This window comes from Phoenix dactylifera, chromosome 8, assembly GCF_051530095.1.
Source record: "Phoenix dactylifera cultivar Ajwa chromosome 8, Ajwa_hap1_PhDact_Kaust_v1.1, whole genome shotgun sequence".
Lineage (NCBI taxonomy): Eukaryota > Viridiplantae > Streptophyta > Magnoliopsida > Arecales > Arecaceae > Phoenix > Phoenix dactylifera.
Window position 1 is genome coordinate 9,066,491 of NC_143197.1, and position 21,548 is coordinate 9,088,038.

At 39.5% G+C, this 21,548-nt stretch overlaps 1 protein-coding gene across 11 annotated transcripts; it reads left to right on the plus strand.

Moving 5' to 3' along the window:
* Positions 1-1,116: 1,116 nt before the first annotated feature.
* Positions 1,117-16,132, plus strand: LOC103711416 (putative LRR receptor-like serine/threonine-protein kinase At1g53440). 11 transcript variants are annotated; one of them, XM_089924738.1, is made up of 25 exons: positions 1,136-1,456; positions 3,092-3,213; positions 3,310-3,478; positions 4,595-4,666; positions 4,826-4,894; positions 5,004-5,075; positions 5,157-5,228; positions 5,337-5,408; positions 5,948-6,019; positions 6,116-6,187; positions 6,275-6,346; positions 6,454-6,525; positions 6,692-6,766; positions 6,906-6,971; positions 7,077-7,139; positions 7,238-7,269; positions 7,375-7,419; positions 7,569-7,939; positions 10,020-10,212; positions 10,294-10,443; positions 11,014-11,132; positions 11,293-11,503; positions 11,637-11,877; positions 13,780-13,930; positions 15,463-16,132. In XM_089924738.1, the coding sequence occupies exons 1-25, from the start codon at positions 1,212-1,214 to the stop codon at positions 15,847-15,849; spliced, it is 3,285 nt and encodes a 1,094-aa protein (XP_089780864.1). In that variant the 5' UTR covers positions 1,136-1,211; the 3' UTR covers positions 15,850-16,132. The 11 variants fall into 11 exon arrangements, with proteins under 11 accessions (XP_088558828.2, XP_008795773.4, XP_089780864.1 ...); XM_089924737.1 differs by having other exon boundaries at positions 1,140-1,456; positions 7,238-7,276; positions 7,370-7,419; positions 11,640-11,877; XM_089924741.1 differs by having other exon boundaries at positions 1,173-1,456; positions 7,238-7,276; positions 7,370-7,419.
* The last annotated feature ends 5,416 nt before the right edge of the window (positions 16,133-21,548 follow it).

Genomic DNA, 21,548 nt, shown 5'->3' on the forward strand with positions numbered 1-21,548 from the left:
CGTACAAAGCGGAGCCCCACTACGCCCTGTCATGGCCGTACCCAGCGCTGCCCCACGACGCCCTGTAACGGCCATGCCAGTGGCAACTCCATCGTGCCACACGATGACCAACCCCCCAGAAAGACCCCCCAGCCTGGTATATATGCGGCTGGGGGGGAGAAGGGGGAGGGTAAGCAAAGGTTTTCCAGAGTATTCTCTTATCCGCTACTACTATCTCTCCTTCTCCTTCAATCTCCTCTGACTTGATCGTCGGAGAGCCCCCACTACCCCGGTGGTGGTGCGAGGCTTGCTTGCAGGTTTTCCGGTGGAAGGTGGAGCGCAATCAACCCAACTCCAAGGGAACCCCGTTCACACCGCTGTGCCAATCGTTCTCGGTTTGGACCACCAGCAACAATTATATTATATTATATTATATTATATTTATAGTATAATATAATATAATATAATATAATATTATATTTATAGTATAATATAATAATAAAAATATAAAATATTATAATTATTAGCGTAAATTAATTTTTCATAATATAATAAATTTTCTAGCTAAATGATAGAATTAATTAAATAATTATTAAAAGGATATTTTATGTAATTATTATATTTTATCATGGATATTTTGATAAAAAACAACTTTTCGACCGGATCTAAAAGTATTTTTTCAGAAAACTCTAAAATGTAGCTTCTTATAAAAAACTATTTTTAACTTTTTTAAAAAACCTAAAATAATTTTTTACAATTTTTATTAAATATTTTTATTTTATTTAAAAATACTTTTAAAGAAGCAAGAAAAATTTTTTTTGCCTCCAAAACTTCTCCAAAATGGGCCTAAATCAGCAGCCGACCAGACGAGAAAAAAGAGACCAGTGCTGAGGTAATGTAATTTCTTCGTACCTTCTAAAAAGTTTCCTTTCTTAAAAAAGAAAAAATTATAAAAAAATAAAGTGACGGTGCCACCATCTTGCTTTTGACCCTAATTAGCGGCCGCGTGGCTTTTCAGACCAAAAATATTTACAAAGAGGCTAATAAGGTTACAGATTGAATGGTCTGGCCGGCGGCCGCGTCGAAAAAGAGTTGCTTAGAAATGTTATTTAATTTTTTTCTGTACTAAAATCATATAAATGATCGGTTTAGCAAAAGACAAAAAAAAAAAAAAACCAAAGTGGCTCGTTTTTATTTATTTGTTTATCTCCATCTCCTTTCCCTTTCCTTTCATGCATTCCAAGGCACGCCTCCGGGCTAAGAAAGAAACGAAAAGCAGAAGAGAGAGGGAGAAGGAAGGCAAGAGGGAGAAGAGAAGGCAAGAGGGAGATGAAAGTATTAGTAGCAGCAGGGGAAGGCAAGGAGTGTTGTTCTCCACCACATCGTGTTGCTATTCTTATAGTCTTCTCCGGACTGTTATTTTTGAGCTGCTTTCATGGCTTCGGCTGCAGAGCCCAGCAACTGGCCCAAGAAGAAGGTTTTTTTTTCCCCCTCCTTTGCTAATTTTGTTGTTATTTTTTTTCCTTTTTCCTTCTTCGAACACACTGCGCTTACTCATCTACATTTCTGGTTCTCTGTTTATTTCTTCTTTTTTTTTTCAATTCCTATCATTGAAATAACTGCAGTTTATAAATATACAAATTTTGATCCTAATCGCAACTGATAAATTCCTACCTTCTCTGACTTAGGTCTAAGGATAAAGTAAGAGTAATGGATCTATGCTTTTCCCAAAAATAATAAATTGTGTTCGCGAATAAGGGAAAACCCAACTGCCATCTACTCAATTCGGAGGATTTTTTCTTAATTTCTGCCGTATCGGGAAAAAGAAAAAATAATCTGGAATTTCTTTTGAAGATTAGATCGATGAATTGTTTTAAAGGAACCAAAAGAAAATTGGCGTACGAAGACTCTAATTCCATTTTTTTTTTTATTTTTCCCAAACCAAGGAATTCATGCCGCAACAAAATAAAACGGAATAGGAAGAGTTATTCGGCAATCTATTTGTGTTTTTATTTTGACGAAAAAATAACTTATTGATTGAGGATGTTTTTCTCTGAAATGGGGGACAGGAATGAAAGAGGGCCTTATTTCAGGATAGCTATTCTGTGAATAAAATAGGTTTAGCTAGAATAGAGTTCCTCCTTTCTTCATACTTTTTTGAATAAGGCCTATTCCTGTTTTATTCCTGAAAACTGAACTCTTTGGCAAGAGTTTGGCAACTATTGTCAGCTGGAATAGATTCTCTAAACTTTCTAACAAATAACAGTGGATTTGCCCAATGCTATTGAACGGATGCTGGAAACGTACGTGTGGCATGGGTTGATAGTGTTCCAATTACAGTTCCCATGCTGGGTACCTTCTACAGCTTTAATCACTACCAGGATCCTACCCCTTTTGACCTAGCAGAAAACATCACATCTTTATTTTTATTAAATACAGTTGAGTCATTTTTATTAAATATCTTTTTTTGTTCTTCTCATCTGCAATAATATATATTTCTGTAATGATCATAATGCACACATCTATGTTTGGTTTACGGCATTTTTTTTTTGAAAGCAGTACAAGTGTATAACAGAAATGAGCATAGAAAAGTTATCTAGTAGATGCTGACCCTTCTTTTCGTTTTTTAACAAGCTGCTAAACTGAGGGACATGAGTTGTGGACCAAACAGTACATTGGATGGAGTATCATGTCTCCATGAACCACATCTGACATGAACCATGGGGCATTAACGCAATTCATGGACTTGCTGGAACTAATCCATGGTCTTATCAGCCGGTTGTGTTTAGTTGGCAGATTCTCGAGAAACTGTGAGAAGTCAATGAACTAAACTTTTCCTCTAAGAAAAGGAAAAAGGAATAATTTTCTTTTTCTAAAATTTTGTGTTACTAAAGCAAACTTTTCGTTCAAACATAGGGCTAACACAATATTACTATCCTTACTTGTAAATTGGGCTGTAGCCTAATAGTTGCACTTCTCCATTTGGAGAAGGATGTGTGTTTGGTCTTGAGAGATGTTTTCTCTAGTAGTAGTTGCAGGTAATTCTTGCATCATCTTTTTGAAATGTTTGGCGGAAGATACTCACTGGTTTTTTTTTTTTTTTTTTTTGTAGTAAGTCCATAGCAAGTGAAAGGAAAAAAGTAAAAGGGAAAAAAAAGACAAGGTTACTCCATGTGCAGTTTGAATACCATGTGGTAGTAAAATTAGGCTCGTGGTATCAAAAAAAAAAAAGAGGTAGAATTAGGCTATGCATGATTTCATTGTACACATTTTGATTTGCTATGTGCACTAGAAAGAGCTGATGCATGAATGATAATTGATGGACCACAGTTAAAGCATTAAAGTTGATTGCCTCCAAATTGAGAAAGGAGTGGGAGTTCTCGGTGGATCCTTGTAGCGGGAATGCGGGGTGGGTGGAACCCACAAGCTCCTGTGAGATTGCCAACAATGTCACTTGCGATTGCAATGCCACCTCCAATGTCTGTCATGTGACTAGCATGTATGCCTCATGCTCGCAAATACCTCATCTTTACTACTTTTTATTGAACTCTCTATTTAAAAGAATTCTTACAAAGAAACAGAGAAAGAAATCTCAGGACTTAGTTTTTTTTATTGCACAGAAACTGTGCTTCTTCTAAAAGTGTAGAGTTTAAATAAAAAATGTTATGTATTCCTAAAACAGATGTAAATTTCTTATTTACCCTCGAAAAGCTTAAATTGCATCTATCCCCCAAAAAATCTACAACTTGAACTACTATTTCAAAATCTAAAAATTCCATTCACACCCCAACAATAAGATTACATCATTCACAACTAGGATGTATGCCTCATGCTTGCAAATACCTCATCTTTACTACCTTTTATTGAACTTTCTATTTAAAAGAATTCTTACAAAGAAACAGAGAGAGAAATCTCAGGACTTAGTTTTATTGCAAAGAAACTGTGCAGTTTTATTGCACAGAAACTGTGCTTCTTCTAAAAGTGTAGAGCTTAAATAAAAAATGTTATGTATTCCTAAAAACAATGTAAATTTCTTATTTACGCTTGAAAAGCTTAAATTGCAGCTATTCCCCAAAAAATCTGCAACTTGAACTACTATTTCAAAATCTAAAAATTCTATTCACACCCCAACAATAACATTACATCATTCACATTAGAAGTAATGTTACTATATTACTTTATCATTTTATCTCTCCAAAGTTTTGTACATGTACTCTTGAAAATTGCTTAATTATTTATGCTGAAAAAGCAAGAAAAACATACCAAATTTTAATTAAAAAAATCAAATTCAAAAACACTAATTTATTGAGGCTAAAGTAGTCAACTGAGAGGCCAAGTTAACTTTTAGTCTAGCCAAATTATAATTAGAATGACAAATGAAAGCAAGATGGTTGTCAGGATATGCACACAAATGTAGTAGTTTTGAAGGAGCATAGCTGTACAGTCTACTTTTCATAAGGATAATACATGGATAAAAGAAATTTGCGAGGGTGTCTATCTGCAAAAATTTGAAAAAATATAACAAAAAAGGGCTTTTAGATTTTTGTCGAAAGCTTTCCAACTGCCGCTATTTTTTCTAGTTTCTATTACATGCTTGTACCTTCTGGGATTGCAGCTTGCTCAAGTGTCAGAACCTAACCGGAGTTCTCCCCGAGGAATTTGCTCAGCTTACCTACTTAAGTGTGCTGTAAGTCTATGCATATGAGATTTTACAACCCCCCCCCCCCCCCCCCCCCCCCCCCCCCCCCCAAAACCAAAAAAAAAGAGAAAAAGAAAAAGAAAATTGTGAGATGTATAGGAGGTGATAGGACAGCAAACTCATGCTACTGTTTTGGCTATGTAACAGAGATCTTACATGGAACTATCTCAATGGATCCATTCCTGCCACCTGGGCTTCTCTTCCTCTCACACAGCTGTAATTTATCTCTTCCCCTTGCTTCCTCATTTTTCTCCAAAACTCTTTAGTGAAAAATAAAGAAGAAAATAATGTACATGAGATAATGGTAGATTACTTCATTTTGCAGGTCTCTCCTAGGAAATCGGATCTCCGGGAGCATCCCAAAGGAGCTTGGAAGCATCATCTCCCTTCAGTCCCTGTACTTCTCCCTGCCTCCACCATAATTTTTTTTATTTAGCTCTTCTATCTTTCTCTCTCTCTCTAAATTATTTTAGAACAGGGTGTTGGAAAATAACCAGCTGCAAGGCTCAATTCCTGCGGCTCTTGGTAACCTGATCAACTTAAATTGCTTGTAAGACTTTTTTTGGGTCACACAAGATATATTTATTTGTCCATTGCCTTTTTTCTTTATTGGATTTTTCATTATTCTAAATTGCAGTAATACTTTTCCTTCTTCCAGCCTTGTTTCAGCGAATAACTTGACTGGGGAGTTGCCAGATTCACTTGGCAATCTTAAGAATCTGACAGACTTGTACGTCACAAATTTCTTCCCTCTGCCCAGTTAGGAAGTGAGCTCAATGTTCTTATTGACAATTTTTAAATAGCTATAATGGTCATATTTCACCATAGCAACAATATTCTACAAATTATTGAAGAACATTGAATTATTCTCAAATTTTTAGGCGAGCAAATGATACCCTATGTTCTTGCTGGTCCTGTTATGTTTACCACTGTTCAGTATTTTTGCCTCCCCCTGCATGATTCTATATGAACAAAAATACAAATATTTCAACAATCCTTATTGTTTTCATATTTCTAAGTTTCAAATTTTGTGATCCAAGCTCCTCCCAAGTTTTTGGCAAACTTTTGCATTTTTTCCTTTTTCTTTTGGTACATCTTTTCGCCTTTTCTGAATTCCAAGTGTAACCAAATTGTTCCCAAATATCATGACTATGGTTATCACTAGAATGTACTTGCATGAACCATGGGTCTTTCATCAGCTCGTTCATTTGAAATGTTACCTAGAATTAAAAATTTGAGTAGATGCTAAAATTTTTCAACTCTATACAGTAGAATAGATGGGAACCCAATATCTGGGAAAATTCCTAGCTTCCTCGGGAACTGGACTAAGCTCCAAAGGATGTGAGTGCTACCACTACTCTTCCATGTCTCTTGCTGATATTGTTGCAGTACGAGCCTGGAGATCAATAAATTGACCTGTAAACTATTTGTTTGTAGAGACATGCAGGGAACATCCATGGAGGGGCCTTTTCCTCCAACTTTCTCGACATTGGAATCCTTAACTCAGCTGTAAGTTCTCTTTTTACTTGTTCACTCCATTCATATCTGCTAGTCCAGTGGTTTCCAATCAAGTTCATAATGTGGCTGGGACTACAGGAGAGTTTCTGACTTAAAGGGGGGGGATGGGAAGTTCCCTCCGCTGCAAAACATGAAAAACATGGAAAGACTGTAAGTGTGATGAAGTAAAGTTCCTTAAGGAAGCAATAGCATATGGATGCAGTCCATTGCTTTTCTTATTTGAGTACATACCAACTGCGGGTCTTGGTCTTATACAGGGTGTTGAGAAACTTGTCAATATCTGGTGAACTTCCTGATTTTATTGGGGAAATGACCAATCTTAAAAGCTTGTAAGTTTACCCAGAACTTCTCTTAGCGACCTGTAGTTTTATCAGTTGTTTGCATTAAAATCAGTACTTTGTTTGATTCAAACAATTGGCTCGTGTGAAATTTAACCATACAAATAACTAACATGGCTGCAAAACATTCCTAATATACATTATAATTTTCTTGGAGAGATCTTAGCTTTAACAATCTGACAGGTCCAATTCCAAGCAGCTTTGATGGACTGATGAATTCAATAAATTATATGTAAGCAAATAAGAAAAATATACATATATTCTTCTTGTTGACAGTTGCTTCATGTACTAAGTTTTAGTCTAACTTTTATCCCTTATTTTTTTATGTTTTTGATGGTTTCTTTCATACCCAATTGACTTTTCTCATTTAGGTACCTTACTAATAACATGCTAAATGGAACAATACCTAACTGGATCTTGAGCAGCCATCGAAGTTTGTATGTCATACTTGGATCATTTTAAGCTGCACATTGTTTGGTTATGACAAGTTGTTCATCAGTAAAAAATTCAGATTCATCATCTTATGAGATTCAAATTTGCAGGGATATTTCTTACAACTCCTTTACGGGATCCTTGGCTCCATCTAGTTGTCAAGAAGGAAATTTGTAAGGATTCTTAACTTCAATGCTCCCTCTTGGTCAATTGGTTCTAGTCAGCGATTTGTTTATTCCATTTCTTCGAGTACTTATTTCCTTTCTTATAGGAACATGGTTTCTAGCTATTCATCAACAGAAAGTAATTCGTAAGCTTCATATATCTCATTGTTTCTTCTTTAATATTAGCTGCAAAACTATGCCTTGGTAATTTTCTGCTAATATTTTTTTCTTTTCTGTAGGATAGCACGATGTTTAAGAAGAAACCTCCCATGTCTTGAGAAAGCTAGAAGTGAGTATAGTGACTTGCTAAAGTGTTTCTTCTTTATAAGTGTTTTGAGATTTTATTTCTTATCACTAAGATATGTCATCATATAAATAAAAATATCTGAACAAAATATTATTCGTGATTGACTATTTTCAACTTTGCAATCATTGTAGACAACAACTTGTTCATAAATTGTGGTGGTAGAAAGGTGATATTTGATGATCATGAATATGAAGATGATCCATCACAAATGGGCCCATCAAGATTTGCAATTGCTAATAGTAACAAATGGGCATATAGCAGTACAGGAGATTTCGTGGGAAATGACAGAGCAAGATATGTTGCTACTAATGTATCAGTACTGAACATAACTGATCCAGAATTGTACATGACTGCTCGTCTAAATCCTCTCTCCCTCAGATACTATGGCCTCTGCTTACAGAAAGGAAATTATACAGTCAATCTTCACTTTGCTGAAATAATGTTTACTGATGATCAGACATACTTCAGTGTTGGAAAGCGCATATTTGATGTGTCAATACAGGTTATTGTTTTTGCATTCACATTATTGTGTTCTTTCATTTTGTTTCTTTTACTATTTTCAGAATTACATTCATAAAATTCTTCATATTATACGTATGTGTCCGATTCCTGTTTACCTAAAAATACGCTAAACAGATCGCTGTTAGAACCGACAAACAAAGTTTAATTTAATTATACTCTTACCTTTTCTACTCGAAGAATAGTAGTCGTAAGAGGTCGATCCACAGGGAGGTAGTTGGAGTTGCATAAAAATTAAAACATTCACTCGGATTCAAAATCGATTTTTTTTTTTGAATAACAAAAGAAAAACATTACGCCGGGGATGTTGAATGTTTTCTAATTGAAAATAAACAAAGGGGAGAAAGAAAACTTCGCAATTGAAATTGGATGCAGATTAGGGGTCGATTTCTAAAGACAGAATATGAATTAAAATCGCCAGTCGAATAGCAAAGATTAATTTCAGAGTTATCTTAAAATTAAGAATTTCAGAATAAATTGCAAAGATTAAACTAAACCTAGAGCACGGATTGCCTAAAAGAAAATTAATATATCTATATAAAGCAAACATTAAACTGAACCTAGAACACGGATTTCATAAAAGAAACTGATGGATTTCATAAAAGAAAATTGATTACAAGAACATAAAATTAAAAAATGAAATAAAAGGAACAAGTAACTCGGTTGAACACTTAAAAAAAATTAAAATAGTATTTTTTTCTTCCTTTTTCTCGGAAAACAGGGCTTCTCCTCTGTTTCCAAGAACAGAGCTTCTTCTTCCTCCTTGGACCAGCCGACCACCCTCCTCTTCTTTTCCCCCAAAAATAGAGCTCTCCTCCCCTGTTCTTTGGCCCAACACCCAACCGAGAGCTCTCCTCTCCTCTCTACTCTCTCTCCTTACTCTTCCTCCTCCTCTTATAGCCGCGGGGTCACTTGAAATTTGGGGAGGAATCACGGGTCATCCGGGATGCTGGGAAGGAGGAGGAAATGGTGGGCGGATCGCTCCGGACGACTTCCCTCTTTGGCCACGGACGCGAGATCGCCGGACGCCTGATGCGGAAGGCGCGGATGGATGGAGACGTGCTGGGGACGCGCGGATGGCTGGGATTTTCGCCGCGTGAAGAATGCGGTCGCTGGGATTCCGGGATCACAGAAGAGCTGGGGATGCGGGCGTTGCTGGCACGGATGTGGGATTGCCGGGATCACGGAAGAGGGGCTGGGAGGAGCCGATCACGGCTTGATGGCTGCCTGGGATCTCTTGGAGGAGCTGGGAGCGTGATTAACGGGAGGAAGAAGATGTGGATGCTGCGTCGGATGCTGGGATTTCGGGAGATGGACGGCCGCTAGGATTTTGATCGCGTAAGGAAGGAGATCACGGAAGAGCTGCTGGGTGCTTCCTATTTCCTTCTTCCGGTGATTTGGGAGGCGGATCTGGACAATGGCTTGCCAACGGAGGGAGCCGGTAATCCAGCTGCTGGGATGCGGATGGGCTGACACTATGACGTGGCTTGAGGCGTTGGGATTGAAGGCTGAAGATGATGGTGATCCGATGGACGGCGCGAATGCTGGGACATCGCTACATGTTGAAGATATGATGCTGATGATGAACTGTGGGATGGCTAGCACAATGTGGGAAATCGCTCGGGGGCAAATGTGCTTGACCAGGTCATGGTAGGATTGGGCCCGCGCGGTTTGGGCTGTTGCTGGCTGGCACACTGGGATGAGCTGAGCTCAAACCCAATGTTATTGGGTCTCTTGGATTACTTGCACTCAAACACAAATACAACGCTAATTAGTTAATTTTATCATTAATGATTAACTATAATACTAATTAAGATGGTATGATGATTGCACTTTTGTACTCTCATCAACGTACGTACATATGATAAATCTATTCCTTTTATTGATATGTGAACCAATATCAAGATGTGTATTTCTGTTATGCTGATGTTAAGATATGAGCCAAAGCTATTCCTTTTATTTTTCAACTTTTTCATTAGAACTGTTTTAAGGCACCTATTGTTTACTAATAATCAGGGCATAGCAATAATAATTCTTATATGAAAATCTGTTAATTTGCACAGGGCCAAAAGGTTTTGCAAGACTTTAATATTGCAAAGGAAGCAAATGGCACTGGTAGGCCAATCATTAAGTCTTTTACTGCTACAGTAGATGGTACTCTGGAAATTCACTTTCAATGGGCTGGCAAGGGGACAAACTCCATTCCAGAAAGAGGTGTATATGGACCGCTTATATCAGCCATATCAGTTACACCAAGTAAACCTTTAAGACACTATTTGCTTTTTTCCTTTTGGATTACTCGTGCAAGAATGATGTTTAGCCATTTCTTTCTTGCAGACTTTCTTACAGACTCCAAGCCTGATATTCAAGAAAGCAAGCTATCTATTGGAGCTATCTTTGGCATTCTAGCAGCTTCTTGTGTCACAATTGTGCTAATTTTATTCATGCTATGGCTTTTCTTTAAAAGGAAAAATGCTGAGAAGGACGGTGAGATAATTAAAGCTCATTTTAGTTAATTGTTTGTTAAAGTCTGCTTTAGAAATAATGCAGCCCTATTATTTTCTGACTTTATGCTTTCAAGAACGCTACTACAAAACTACTTGTTGGCGTCAGATTTGTATTGTGATTTGCTTCCTGGATGCTTATTAAAATAGTTTGGTTTTCAACCATTTGAAAAGGTAGAAGACTGAAGCAGGGTTGATCAGTTCCTGCCAATTGATACACTTCATCTTAACTGTTTTAGATAACTATTCACCCTATTCAAATGCACTTTATGAGGGTTCCTAAGAATTTCACTTAGCAGATGATCTCTGATGGTAACACTAGAATTTCAATAAACTGATAAGCAATAAATTGAGTTTTTTGTATGACCTACATTTTTTGTCGATTTGATGATAAATTATCTGCTAGAAGCACAGTATTGATGGTCATCTTTTCTTTTCCTTTATTATTAATAAATTTGAGTCGGCCATTGTGTTTGTGTGGAACGTTGTGGCCATGCATTATAAATTCCTAATCAAATTTAGTAATTTAAAATAGAAAATTCTATTCTCGCAGGATTTCAAGGTTTAGAGTTGCAAACTAGTTATTTCAGCTTGAAACAGATTAAAGCTGCCACCAAGAACTTTGATCCTGCGAATAAGATAGGTGAAGGTGGCTTTGGTCCAGTTTACAAGGTATATGTAAGCATTTATAAATTGCAATTATAGTATTCCCTCTTAGGTATATTTCTTTTTTATTTTTTATTTTTCTCACTTTAGATATTTTTATGTATGTAAAATTCTATCTTTTCTCTTGATAGAGCTTTGATCCTAAAATGCTACTATTATGTCACAGGGTGTGCTACCAAATGGTCTTGTAATTGCGATAAAACAGCTATCCTCCAAGTCTAAACAAGGAAACCGTGAATTTATTAATGAGATAGGCATGATATCAGCTTTGCAGCACCCAAATCTGGTCAAGCTTTATGGGTGTTGTATTGAAGGAAGTCAATTACTGCTAATATATGAATACATGGAAAATAATAGTCTCGCCCGTGCTCTATTTGGTTAGTGCTTAGTGCTTTTTTATCTGATTAAATATCTTTTTCCAAGTTATGCATTTAATGTTATTTGTCATTTAAGTTCTCTGTCTTGACCAATTAATTTTTCCACAAAAATTGACAATAATTTGGATATTAGCAGGTCGTGAAGGATGCCAATTGAAATTAGACTGGCAAATAAGGCGTAAGATTTGCCTAGAGGTAGCAAGAGGTTTGACATATCTTCATGAGGAATCAAGGTTGAAGGTTGTTCACCGAGACATCAAGGCAACCAATATTCTACTAGACAAAGATCTCAATGCAAAAATATCTGACTTTGGTCTGGCAAAACTTAATGAAGAAGAGAACACCCATATCAGCACCCGTATTGCTGGAACTATGTAAGTAGATAATTATTTCTTCAAGGAAGTAAAATTATTCCTTTTACAATTTGACGGACAAAGAGTTTGCTAAAATATTATGTAGCTTAATAGATTCATGAAGGTTTATATTGAACATAATATTAACTTGGAAAAAGTGAAATGTAGCAGTTAATATTTCATGCTAATTACATCTGTGTTAGTCATCTCAAGAGTAAATGATTCTATTTATGTTGGAAGATAATCTAGCTTTTCTGATCATGCACCTCTGTCTATAGCTCTTAAACATCAAATAATTGAATTTATTAAAATGTTACTATCACACGTTTGTCTGTATCTATGTGTCATACACACAAATACATACACATACATATACATACGTTTATATGTATGTAGTCACCTCCAATAAATAGAAATATAATTCTTGAAGTAGTCACTGTCTCTAATAATAATAAAAAATAGATGAAAGAGCATAATGATGTGAATATAAAAGAATTAACTTGTATTGAGTCACCAAATATGCGCTTTCCAACACTGAAGTATGTCTAGTTGTTTGTATACATTATTTCAGCAAACTGAAGATTTACTGTAATTTCATTTCTGTAAGGAGAGGCCCATAGTATTTGAGGGGGAGAGGATTTAGATGATGACGCAGCTAGAAAGGAAGAAGGGGTGATTTGATTCAATGGAGTTACACCTCGAAGATTAACTTCACAAATAGAAGTAAACTGGATTCCCTTCGCTTGATGAAGTTCTCTCAAAAAAAAAAAAAATAATATGTTCAAAGACTACTCCATAAACGCATATAGGCCATGATCCCCTTACTTTAATTTGGGCATTAAACCCGATACAAAATCATACTCGAAATAGGACTCAGCAATAAAGAAACATGCCAGAGTTATTTTACTACAACTTTGGAAATATGGTAAAATTTGACATTGTCCCTAATAGAAAATATATAAGAAAATCCAATGAAAACCTTTAAATCCGCTGGCTAAAATTCAAATATTTGTTTGCTGAAGTGTTCACCCGCGAATCTGCTGGCTCCTATGATGCTTGGCATAGTCTAGCTAGTCATAGTACCTATAGCTACATCCTGTGTTGCATCGGACGAACAATCATATAAAATTCCAGATTAGTCATGTTCAGTACTGGTGCATCGGTTGTTTGCTTTGTTTTTTCCTACAAAGTCTCTTGTACTGCTATATGCCCATTCTCCACAATTAGCAACTGACGTATCTTGAAGGACCCAACTGTGATGTATCATCTTCATATTCATCATCACCATCAATTGCCACCTTGCTATCACCCCAGCTTATGAACATATTGTAGTCTATAATGATTGCAAAACTCAAAAATAGTCAATGATGAATATGATTTTCTTCAGATATGTGGACGTATATTTTTTCTTTTGTATTGAATATGCTGACACATCTTAGTTATAAGAAACAGAACTTCAAAGTCTTGCAAAGAAGAAACACTTAAGCTAGACATTCTACTCACCTCTAGCTTTCCAAGGAGGTTCCTTCTTAAATATGTCATTATCCTATAAAAAAGAAAAAAATTGCAGATTAAAATTACTGAGGCATAGTTTTGAAGCTATGTAAAGAAGAAACAATGAGATCTAGAAGTTTATGAATTGCTTTCTGTTGATGAATAAATAAAGAGAAGATTCTATGAGCAAGTGAAAGAGAACTATCAAGGGAATAAGCAAATCAGCAACTAAAACCATTTAACCAAGAGGGAGTGTCAAATTTGAGAATACTTATACTTCCTTCTTGACAACTAGATGGTGCCAAGGATGCCATAAAAGAGTTACGAGAAATTTCCCTGCACTTTTGAATCTTTTAAGATGATTTCCACACATAGCACACATTCAGTACTTCACGTTGCATGGTGATGGTTTTTTTTTCAATCATGCAGGGGATATATGGCTCCTGAATATGCCTTGAGGGGTTACTTAACGGACAAAGCAGATGTTTACAGCTTTGGAGTAGTCATGTTGGAGGTTATTAGCGGAATGAGCAACACAAATTATAGGCCTGAGGAGGATTGTGTTTATCTTATTGATTGGGTAAGCATTATTTTATATTGTTCAAGAATTTTTGTTCGCGTACTGATTAAGTGAAAAGCGAGTCCAGAAGCTTTTTTGTGGTAACCAACCAAAAATGTCAATGTATAACTTTGAGTTGATCTCTATAGCAGACAGTAACAGCTTTGAATGAGTTAATGAAAATTCATCAATTTATTAACCACCATAAATGCATTCTTCTAAATGGTCATTTCCAACATCCAAGAAACATGACGAAGCCACTTGCTCTGAAATCATTCAAGGGTTTTTAATTTCTAGATCTATTGACCTACTTTTCCCCCATCCATCTTGTTATTATTAACCACAAATAACTCTTCTTATCCTTATTGTAATGACGTTCCACTTAACCCAATGCAACATAGCTATGTTTATTCTTTTTTTTTTCTGAGCAGTTAAACCTCATAAACAAGTCAACATAGCCATGATATTTGTGAATAGGGCTGGCCTTTTGTGTTCAAGCAGAACTTCCAAAGCATTCACTCTGGAGCATCATATATATTATTCAACAAAAGAACTCATGAATAAGAAATATTAAGCAATGACAAAAATTGATTCGAACTGAAATCCTAACCCCACCTGACAACGTCTGGACTGAGTATGAGTTAAGAGCTTATCAGTTTGTATTAGGTTCAGGTCAACATTTTTTGACCCAGATGTTGACTAGACTCAAGTCATGAGTCAAAGCTTTGACTAGACTCAGTCATGAGTTTAGAGTTCTGTTTCGGCCGAGTTGGGTTGGCTTGGGCCATGATCATGGTGTAAGGTTATCTAAGAGTTGTTGGTCTTTCTTATACTAATTTACCTCAGAATCGAGTTACTGAAAGTCAAGCTGGGAATGGTTTGAGTCAGTTGTGGTTTTGCCAAGCAGAGTAGACTAAGTTAACTGTCAGTAGGTATTATATAGGTCAAGCAGTGGGGATCATGGGTCTAGAGTCTTTGACCTGATGTCATGTTGAGTCCTGTACAAGTCTAGGATGCCTATCTTATAATTCTAAGATGTGCAACCCAACCAAACAAAATACAACCTTCATATAGTATTGCCGATACAAGCTTACCCATTTCCCTTTTGAATAGGATCTGCCTGGAAGTGGTCTTTATGCTAGGAACCTTGTTTCTCAAGGGAGCACCGCTCTGTCATTTTACTAAATAGAATTCTAGTGTAAAACCAAAACAAGAAATAAAATTTTGGCTTGTACAAACATGTAAAATATTGTGTTTTCCGCTGGGCCAGGTATAGCTTTTCTAATTCTCAACATAGCTAGAGAACTGCGTATTCATAATTCTTGTGTTTTTCACTAAGGTTTAAGCTAGTAAATGAGAGTAAATGAGACATAAGTTTATATAATTATAGTCATTCTTTAATTTCCTGGTGAAATATTGCATGCCCTCTAATTCTCTAATAGTCTCCAATACTCAACCAAGTTCGATTTGTGCAACATTTCCTTCTCAATATATTGATATTTGCTCTTCTTTGTGAGATGTCAATATACTTGTTTCCTTTACATGGTCTGCAGGCCTATGTTTTACAAGAGCGGGGAACTCTGCTTGAACTTGTTGACCCGAGCCTTGGTTCAAATTACTCAAAGGAAGAGGCACTGCAGATGTTGAATTTGGCTCTTATATGCACCAACCCATATCCAACTCTCAGGCCCTCGATGTCCACCGTCGTGAGCATGCTCAATGGAAAAACACCGATACGGCTCCCATCAGTGAAGCGATCAGTCTCCAAGAGCGAGGATTCTAGATTCAAGTCCTTAGAGAGAATGTCTGACAAGATCCAAATGCGGAATGTTTCAACAGAAGGGCTGCGGGTTAATACCTCAGTTAACATTGACCAAAGCAGTAAAGAAGAAAGCAGTTTAAATTCCTCATCAAGCAACATTTCTCATCAAGCAGTCTAATTAGCTTTGGCTGCCTGGTCGTGAGGCTATGAAAGATTCAGTTGAGATCTAAACTTTGAACCTGCCATTTTGACTGTGCAAGCTCGTCCAAGCTGATAAATTTGTTTGTTTATGTTGATATAGGAATTAGTGGAGCTTAGTCCCTCTCTCTTACCAAAAGGGAAAAGGGAAAAGGGATTGCAGAGAGTAGTTTACAGTACTTGTTTGGAAAAGGGATTCCAAATTTTTGAATTATCCATTGGAATACTAATTATATAAGTTGAATAATAAGTTTGAATCATAAGATAGGAGGTCTGGGAAAGTGTCATTTCAAATTTCTGTAGTAGGATCTCTAAAATTTGTCAAGAGTGTTTATATAAGAATATGGATCTCTTCTCCTAATTGGAGGGCCCCTCCTGCTCTTTTAACAGCAAATGAAGTATTACAACCTATTGGTTCCAATGCCCATGGAATCAAATTCAATCTCAACTCGGCAAGGGCTGTGTAGATTACTTGCAAACGCCTACTGCTGGTTCGCTCAATCTTAAAATTGGGCGATGTGGATTCGAGCTCACTCCCACAAGAGTAATTCGAGTCTAATGACATTCGAAAAAAAAAATTTAGATAGTGTCGCGAAGTTTAGATGTGCTAAAAAAATCTAGTTTACGTTGGCGAAAGGCCAATTTTGTTATGGTGGATTTTGCATGCACTCAAACTTGTAATTGTCCACAGAGTTCAGATGCCAATTTACAAAAAGAGGGACTCTGCTGCAGTTACTGAAACAAATAGGGCAAGAGTCACGCGATTGAGCGCCACTAGCTACACAATATTTTTATTTATTTTGGCCAGAACAGCCACAATTGCATTTTCACATGATAATCCCTGAGACATCAGCATCCAAAATATTTAGCATAGTTATAATATTCTCCAAATTATTGTAAAATTTTTATAATTATTTTTATTTTCTTAACTGAATAATTTTCTGAATAATTCTCAAAAAACGAGTTGATTCAGAATCTCAGATCTATTCAATTATTCTTGAATTTTAGATAAATTTTATGATTTATTCATGAATTATTAATAACTATATAAGAAGTTTTATTGTTACAAATTAATAATGCTATATATTGTTGTTAGCAATAGTGTATGTCTTGGCACAATAATAAAATTGTTCTATTATAATCTAAGTGCCGCATCTGTTTGTAGGGGTAAATTTGTGTATATCGGATGCTTGAGAACCTGAATCATAACACCCAGCTGATTTATTCCTAAACACTGAACTTATGACCATGCTGAGAGAAACTAGTAAAAATCATTTTGTAATGACAATTAATATTAAATAACAACATTAGATATACTAAAAAATAAGAGAGAAAATTAATATTACCTTATGTAATGCAGTATGTTAAATAATAGTACTAGACAATTATCATACATGGAAGGAATTAGGTGCCATCAACCTCGAATGGCCAGCCAAATCACACATTGTTTCAGTCAGGTTTCTCGGTTGGGCTCGTTATTCAGATTTACTCAGCCCCGAATCGAGGTTGTTGATGATCCCAGAAGGGAGTTGCCTGAAACAATAATAACAACTGCTATTTAAATCATTCGTACCCAGATGTCGAACATCAGTTTACTGGTTCCTTCCTTGCATCCTTATCTTTGGCAAGGGCAAGACTACTGAATCTTTCAAAATCACCCAGTACTATACAACGTTCCATTATATTATGGCCTTATGAAATGAATCTAGCTCCTTGAATGGAACCACATGCAACCTTTGCATATGGTAAGGCTTCATGAATTTATTTAGTACCATATTCTTTCGCCTTGCAAGATCTCAAGTGCAATGAACCAAGAAAAATCTTGAAACGAACCGAAGGCTCCTCATATGGTATGTCTCGATGAGTTGAGTTTCTTTTTTATTTTCTTCATAGGCATGAATTGAATTTCTTTAAACCTAGCAATATTTTATAATTGAGTCCAAATATCCACATCTATATATATGGCAATATTTTTATGAATTTTTTTGGCACCATATCGCTTTACCTTATAAGAACTCATGCTCAATGAACCGAGATAAATCTTTCGGGATTCTGATCATAGACATGAATCTGGCAACCAAATCCATGGCTGGATTCTGAATTGTTGAGCCTATAAAATGGCCATTGCTGAACGGGGGCACAACCATCTTGAGGTGCTTGGAGAATTTAGCCTTTTGGCCTTCCCACTTCTCAGTCTCCATTCTCCTCAAAACTTTTCCTACATCCATCCATCTTCCATGGTCAACCCAAGGGACACCATACTACATGGCCGGTTCAAATGGAGGGGTGGCTCGGCCATGGACATCCAGAGAAAGTTCCTGGTCTTTCTGGCGACTGGCACTGCGACCGATATTGGCGAGGCTCAATTAATGAAAGCCACTCCCTGTGGCTTGCACAAGGGAGTGGCATTGACGCAGCTCTGCTCCAGGATCCCGTGTCTTCCGGTCCATGCGTACCGTCACCTTCGTAGGGTTTCACATGGAAACCTGCAGGGATCGCTTGGCACAAAAGTGAGGGATTGGAGCTGGCTGAGAAGCGTTCACTAGGTGAGGGTCATGCAAGGTCAAGACTATCGACATCAGAGTCCATAAGGCAAGTGTTCTCCTATGACCTATCTCACAGATTTTTTTTTTCTCCCCTTGATGCGCTCCATTCTCCCTGTACCTTCCGATCTCCTAAATAACATTTCAATCCATTAACCATTTTAATTTTATTATTGCTGTTATTTTAATGTTATAGACGCACAAATCTCCATCAAATCCCATGACATCCACCTGCGTTATCCGGCTTCAAGCTCACCATCAGCGGAGGCAGGGGCGGCCCAATACATTTGGAGGCCTAAAACGAATTCAGTAAATGAGGCCTCTTTTTTTTAAATAATATTTTTTTAATAAATATAAAATAGTTAAAAAATGTTATAGAAATAGATTGTGTTAGGGGAAAAAATGGACCACCCCACAAATACAATTAAAGCACCCAAATCCGACAGCGAGCCGAGCTCATGCAAGCCGAGCTCAGAAGGCCGAGCCGAGCTCATGCAGGCCGAGCCGAGCTCCGAAGACCGACCCGAGCTCAGGTCAAGCCGAGCTCATGCAAGCCGAGCCAAGCTCATGCAGGCCGAGCCGAGCTCAGGCCAAGCCGAGCTCAGAAAATCGAGCCGAGCTCAGAAGATCGAGCTCATGCAAGCCGAGCCAAGCTCAGAAGACCGAGCCGAGCTCATGCAAGCCAAGCTCAGAAGACCGAGCCGAGCTCATGCAGGACGAGCCGAGCTCAGAAGACCGAGCTCATGTAAGCCGAGCCGAGCTCAGAAGACCGAGTCGAGCTCATGCGAGCCAAGTTCAGAAGGCCGAGCCAAGCTCAGAAGGCCGAGCTCAGAAGGTTGCCGAGCACAGAATGCCGAGCACAAAAGGCCGAGCTGACCTCAGAAGGCCGACCTCATCGTCCATATGCTGCGGCCATGCCCTGCAGCAGCCTCACCGCGCCATGCTTTACTTGCCGGCCGCGCCACGACATATCAACCAGGGACCATACCCTGCTACGACTGTCAACGCCTCACCATTCCCAAGAATGTACTGCACTGCGCGCCACAAGCAAGCTCTGGCTACGTGCCATCTCCTCCCATGATGGGAACGGGCCATCCACGGCAACTCATTACTTCACACGCCCACGTCCAATCGTGACGGTAACCCATTAATTCGCCCAGTCACATCACAGGTAACCCTGCCACTCCCTCTATAAAAAGGGAAACTCCTTCCTCTCAAGGGAGGTTTTAGGACTTCTAAATACAGTCCATCTCCTTCTCCAAAATTAAGCCCCCCTCTGACTTAAGCATCGGAGGGCCGGCGCCGGAAACCCCGGCCATCGGCTTGTTGCAGGTCTCCCGGAGGATGCCGCTCGCCGACGGACCGCCACCTGCCATTCCAGCATCGAAGCTCTTCCTTCTCAGCCGACGGTCGCCCCCGGGTCCAATTTCCAGCAACAGATTGCTGTTGTTGCTGGTGGTCCCAACCGAGAACGATTGGCACAGCGGTGTGAACGGGGTTCCGTTTGAGTTGCCTTGGTTGGTGTTGATTGCGCTCCACCTTCCACCGGAAAACCTGCAAGCAAGCCTCGCACCACCACTGGGGTAGTGGGGGCCCTCCGACGATCAAGTCAGAGGAGATTGAAGGAGAAGGAGAGATAATAGTAGCAAGTAAGAGAATGCACTGGAAGTTCTTGCTTACCTCCCCCCTTCTCCCCCCAGCCGCATATATACCAGGCTGGGGGGTCCTTCTGGGGGGTTGGTCATCGTGTGGCACGATGGAGTTGCCACTGACATGGCCGTTACAGGGCGTCGTGGGGCAGCGCTGGGTACGGCCATGACAGGGCGTAGTGGAGCTCCGCTTTGTACGGCTGTTACAGGAGATCGTGGAGCAGCGCCGGATACGACCGTTGCAGGGAGTAGTGGAGCAGAGGGTCGCGACGTGCTTCAGGGGAACAGCCTGTCGTTGTCGAGAGATTGCCGACTCGGGGTCGGATTGCTGGATCAAGGGGCAGCCGACTCGGGGTCGGGCTGCGAAGCCGAAGATATCCGACTCGGGGTCGGACTGCTGGATCAAGGGGCAGCCGACTCGGGGTCGGGCTGCGAAGCCGAAGATATCCGACTCGGGGTCGGGTTACTGGATCAAGGGGCAGCCGACTCGGGGTCGGGCTGCGAAGCCGAAGATATCCGACTCGGGGTCGGGTTACTGGATCAAGGGGCAGCTGTAGTCTTCTTGGGCGCGCGTGCCGGTCACGTGGGGCATGGTGGCTGAGTTCCCCCGTAACAGTAGCCCCCCACTTCCGAGCCTGGAACCAGAAGGGGAACGGGTGAAGGAAGTGATGCTTCGAGATTTCCACCATCCCTCGGAGAGGCGCGCGCGCTTCGAGCTCCCCGCCTTCTTTATGGCGTATGGCGGTTGTTGCTGACCTGGCAGTCTGAGGATTTCGGCGGACATCCTTCCTTAATGGCGTCGATTCGCCTTTGGGGCGCGAGCGACCCTTCGGCAGCCAGGCGTCCTCTGGCGTCGCCGAGGCGTCACCCACCTTTCTGCCTATTTAACCGGGGGTCCTCCTCCGTCCGCCTTTCTCTTTACAGACATCTTCGAGTTTCTCCTTTGCGCTGCCGTCATCGCCGTCGGACTGTTCGCTTGCTCCTCCTTTGACGCTCTCGGAGCCGTTCTTCCTTCTCTTCCGGTGAGTTGCCCCATTCTTTAATTTAGGGCTCTCCATACTCTCCTTTTGTATTAGTGTACTCCAGTCGTTCCGGTCCTTTCCCCCTTCTTGACCCTGTCCTGACCGTAGATTCACTGGCCATTAGGGATGGGCGAAGTGAGAGCAGACCGCATTAAGTCGGAGTTGGTCGCCGAAGACCTAGATAGGTTCGTGGCTCGATACCACCTTCCCGAGGCCTGCAATGTTACACTCCCGGGGCCTGAGGAGAGGATGTCCCATCCTCCTCCAGGGAAGGTTGCCATCAATGAGGGCATTCTTCAGGCCGGGTTCCGCTTTCCCCCCTCAGACTTAGTCGTTCAGGTGCTTCGGGGTTTAAGAGTGGCGCCGACGCAACTGGTGCCGAACTCATGGCGCGCCCTGACGGCCTTTCAGGTTCTCTGCCGCATGCACGAGGTTCCCGCCACCCTGAATGTCTTTTGGAAATGC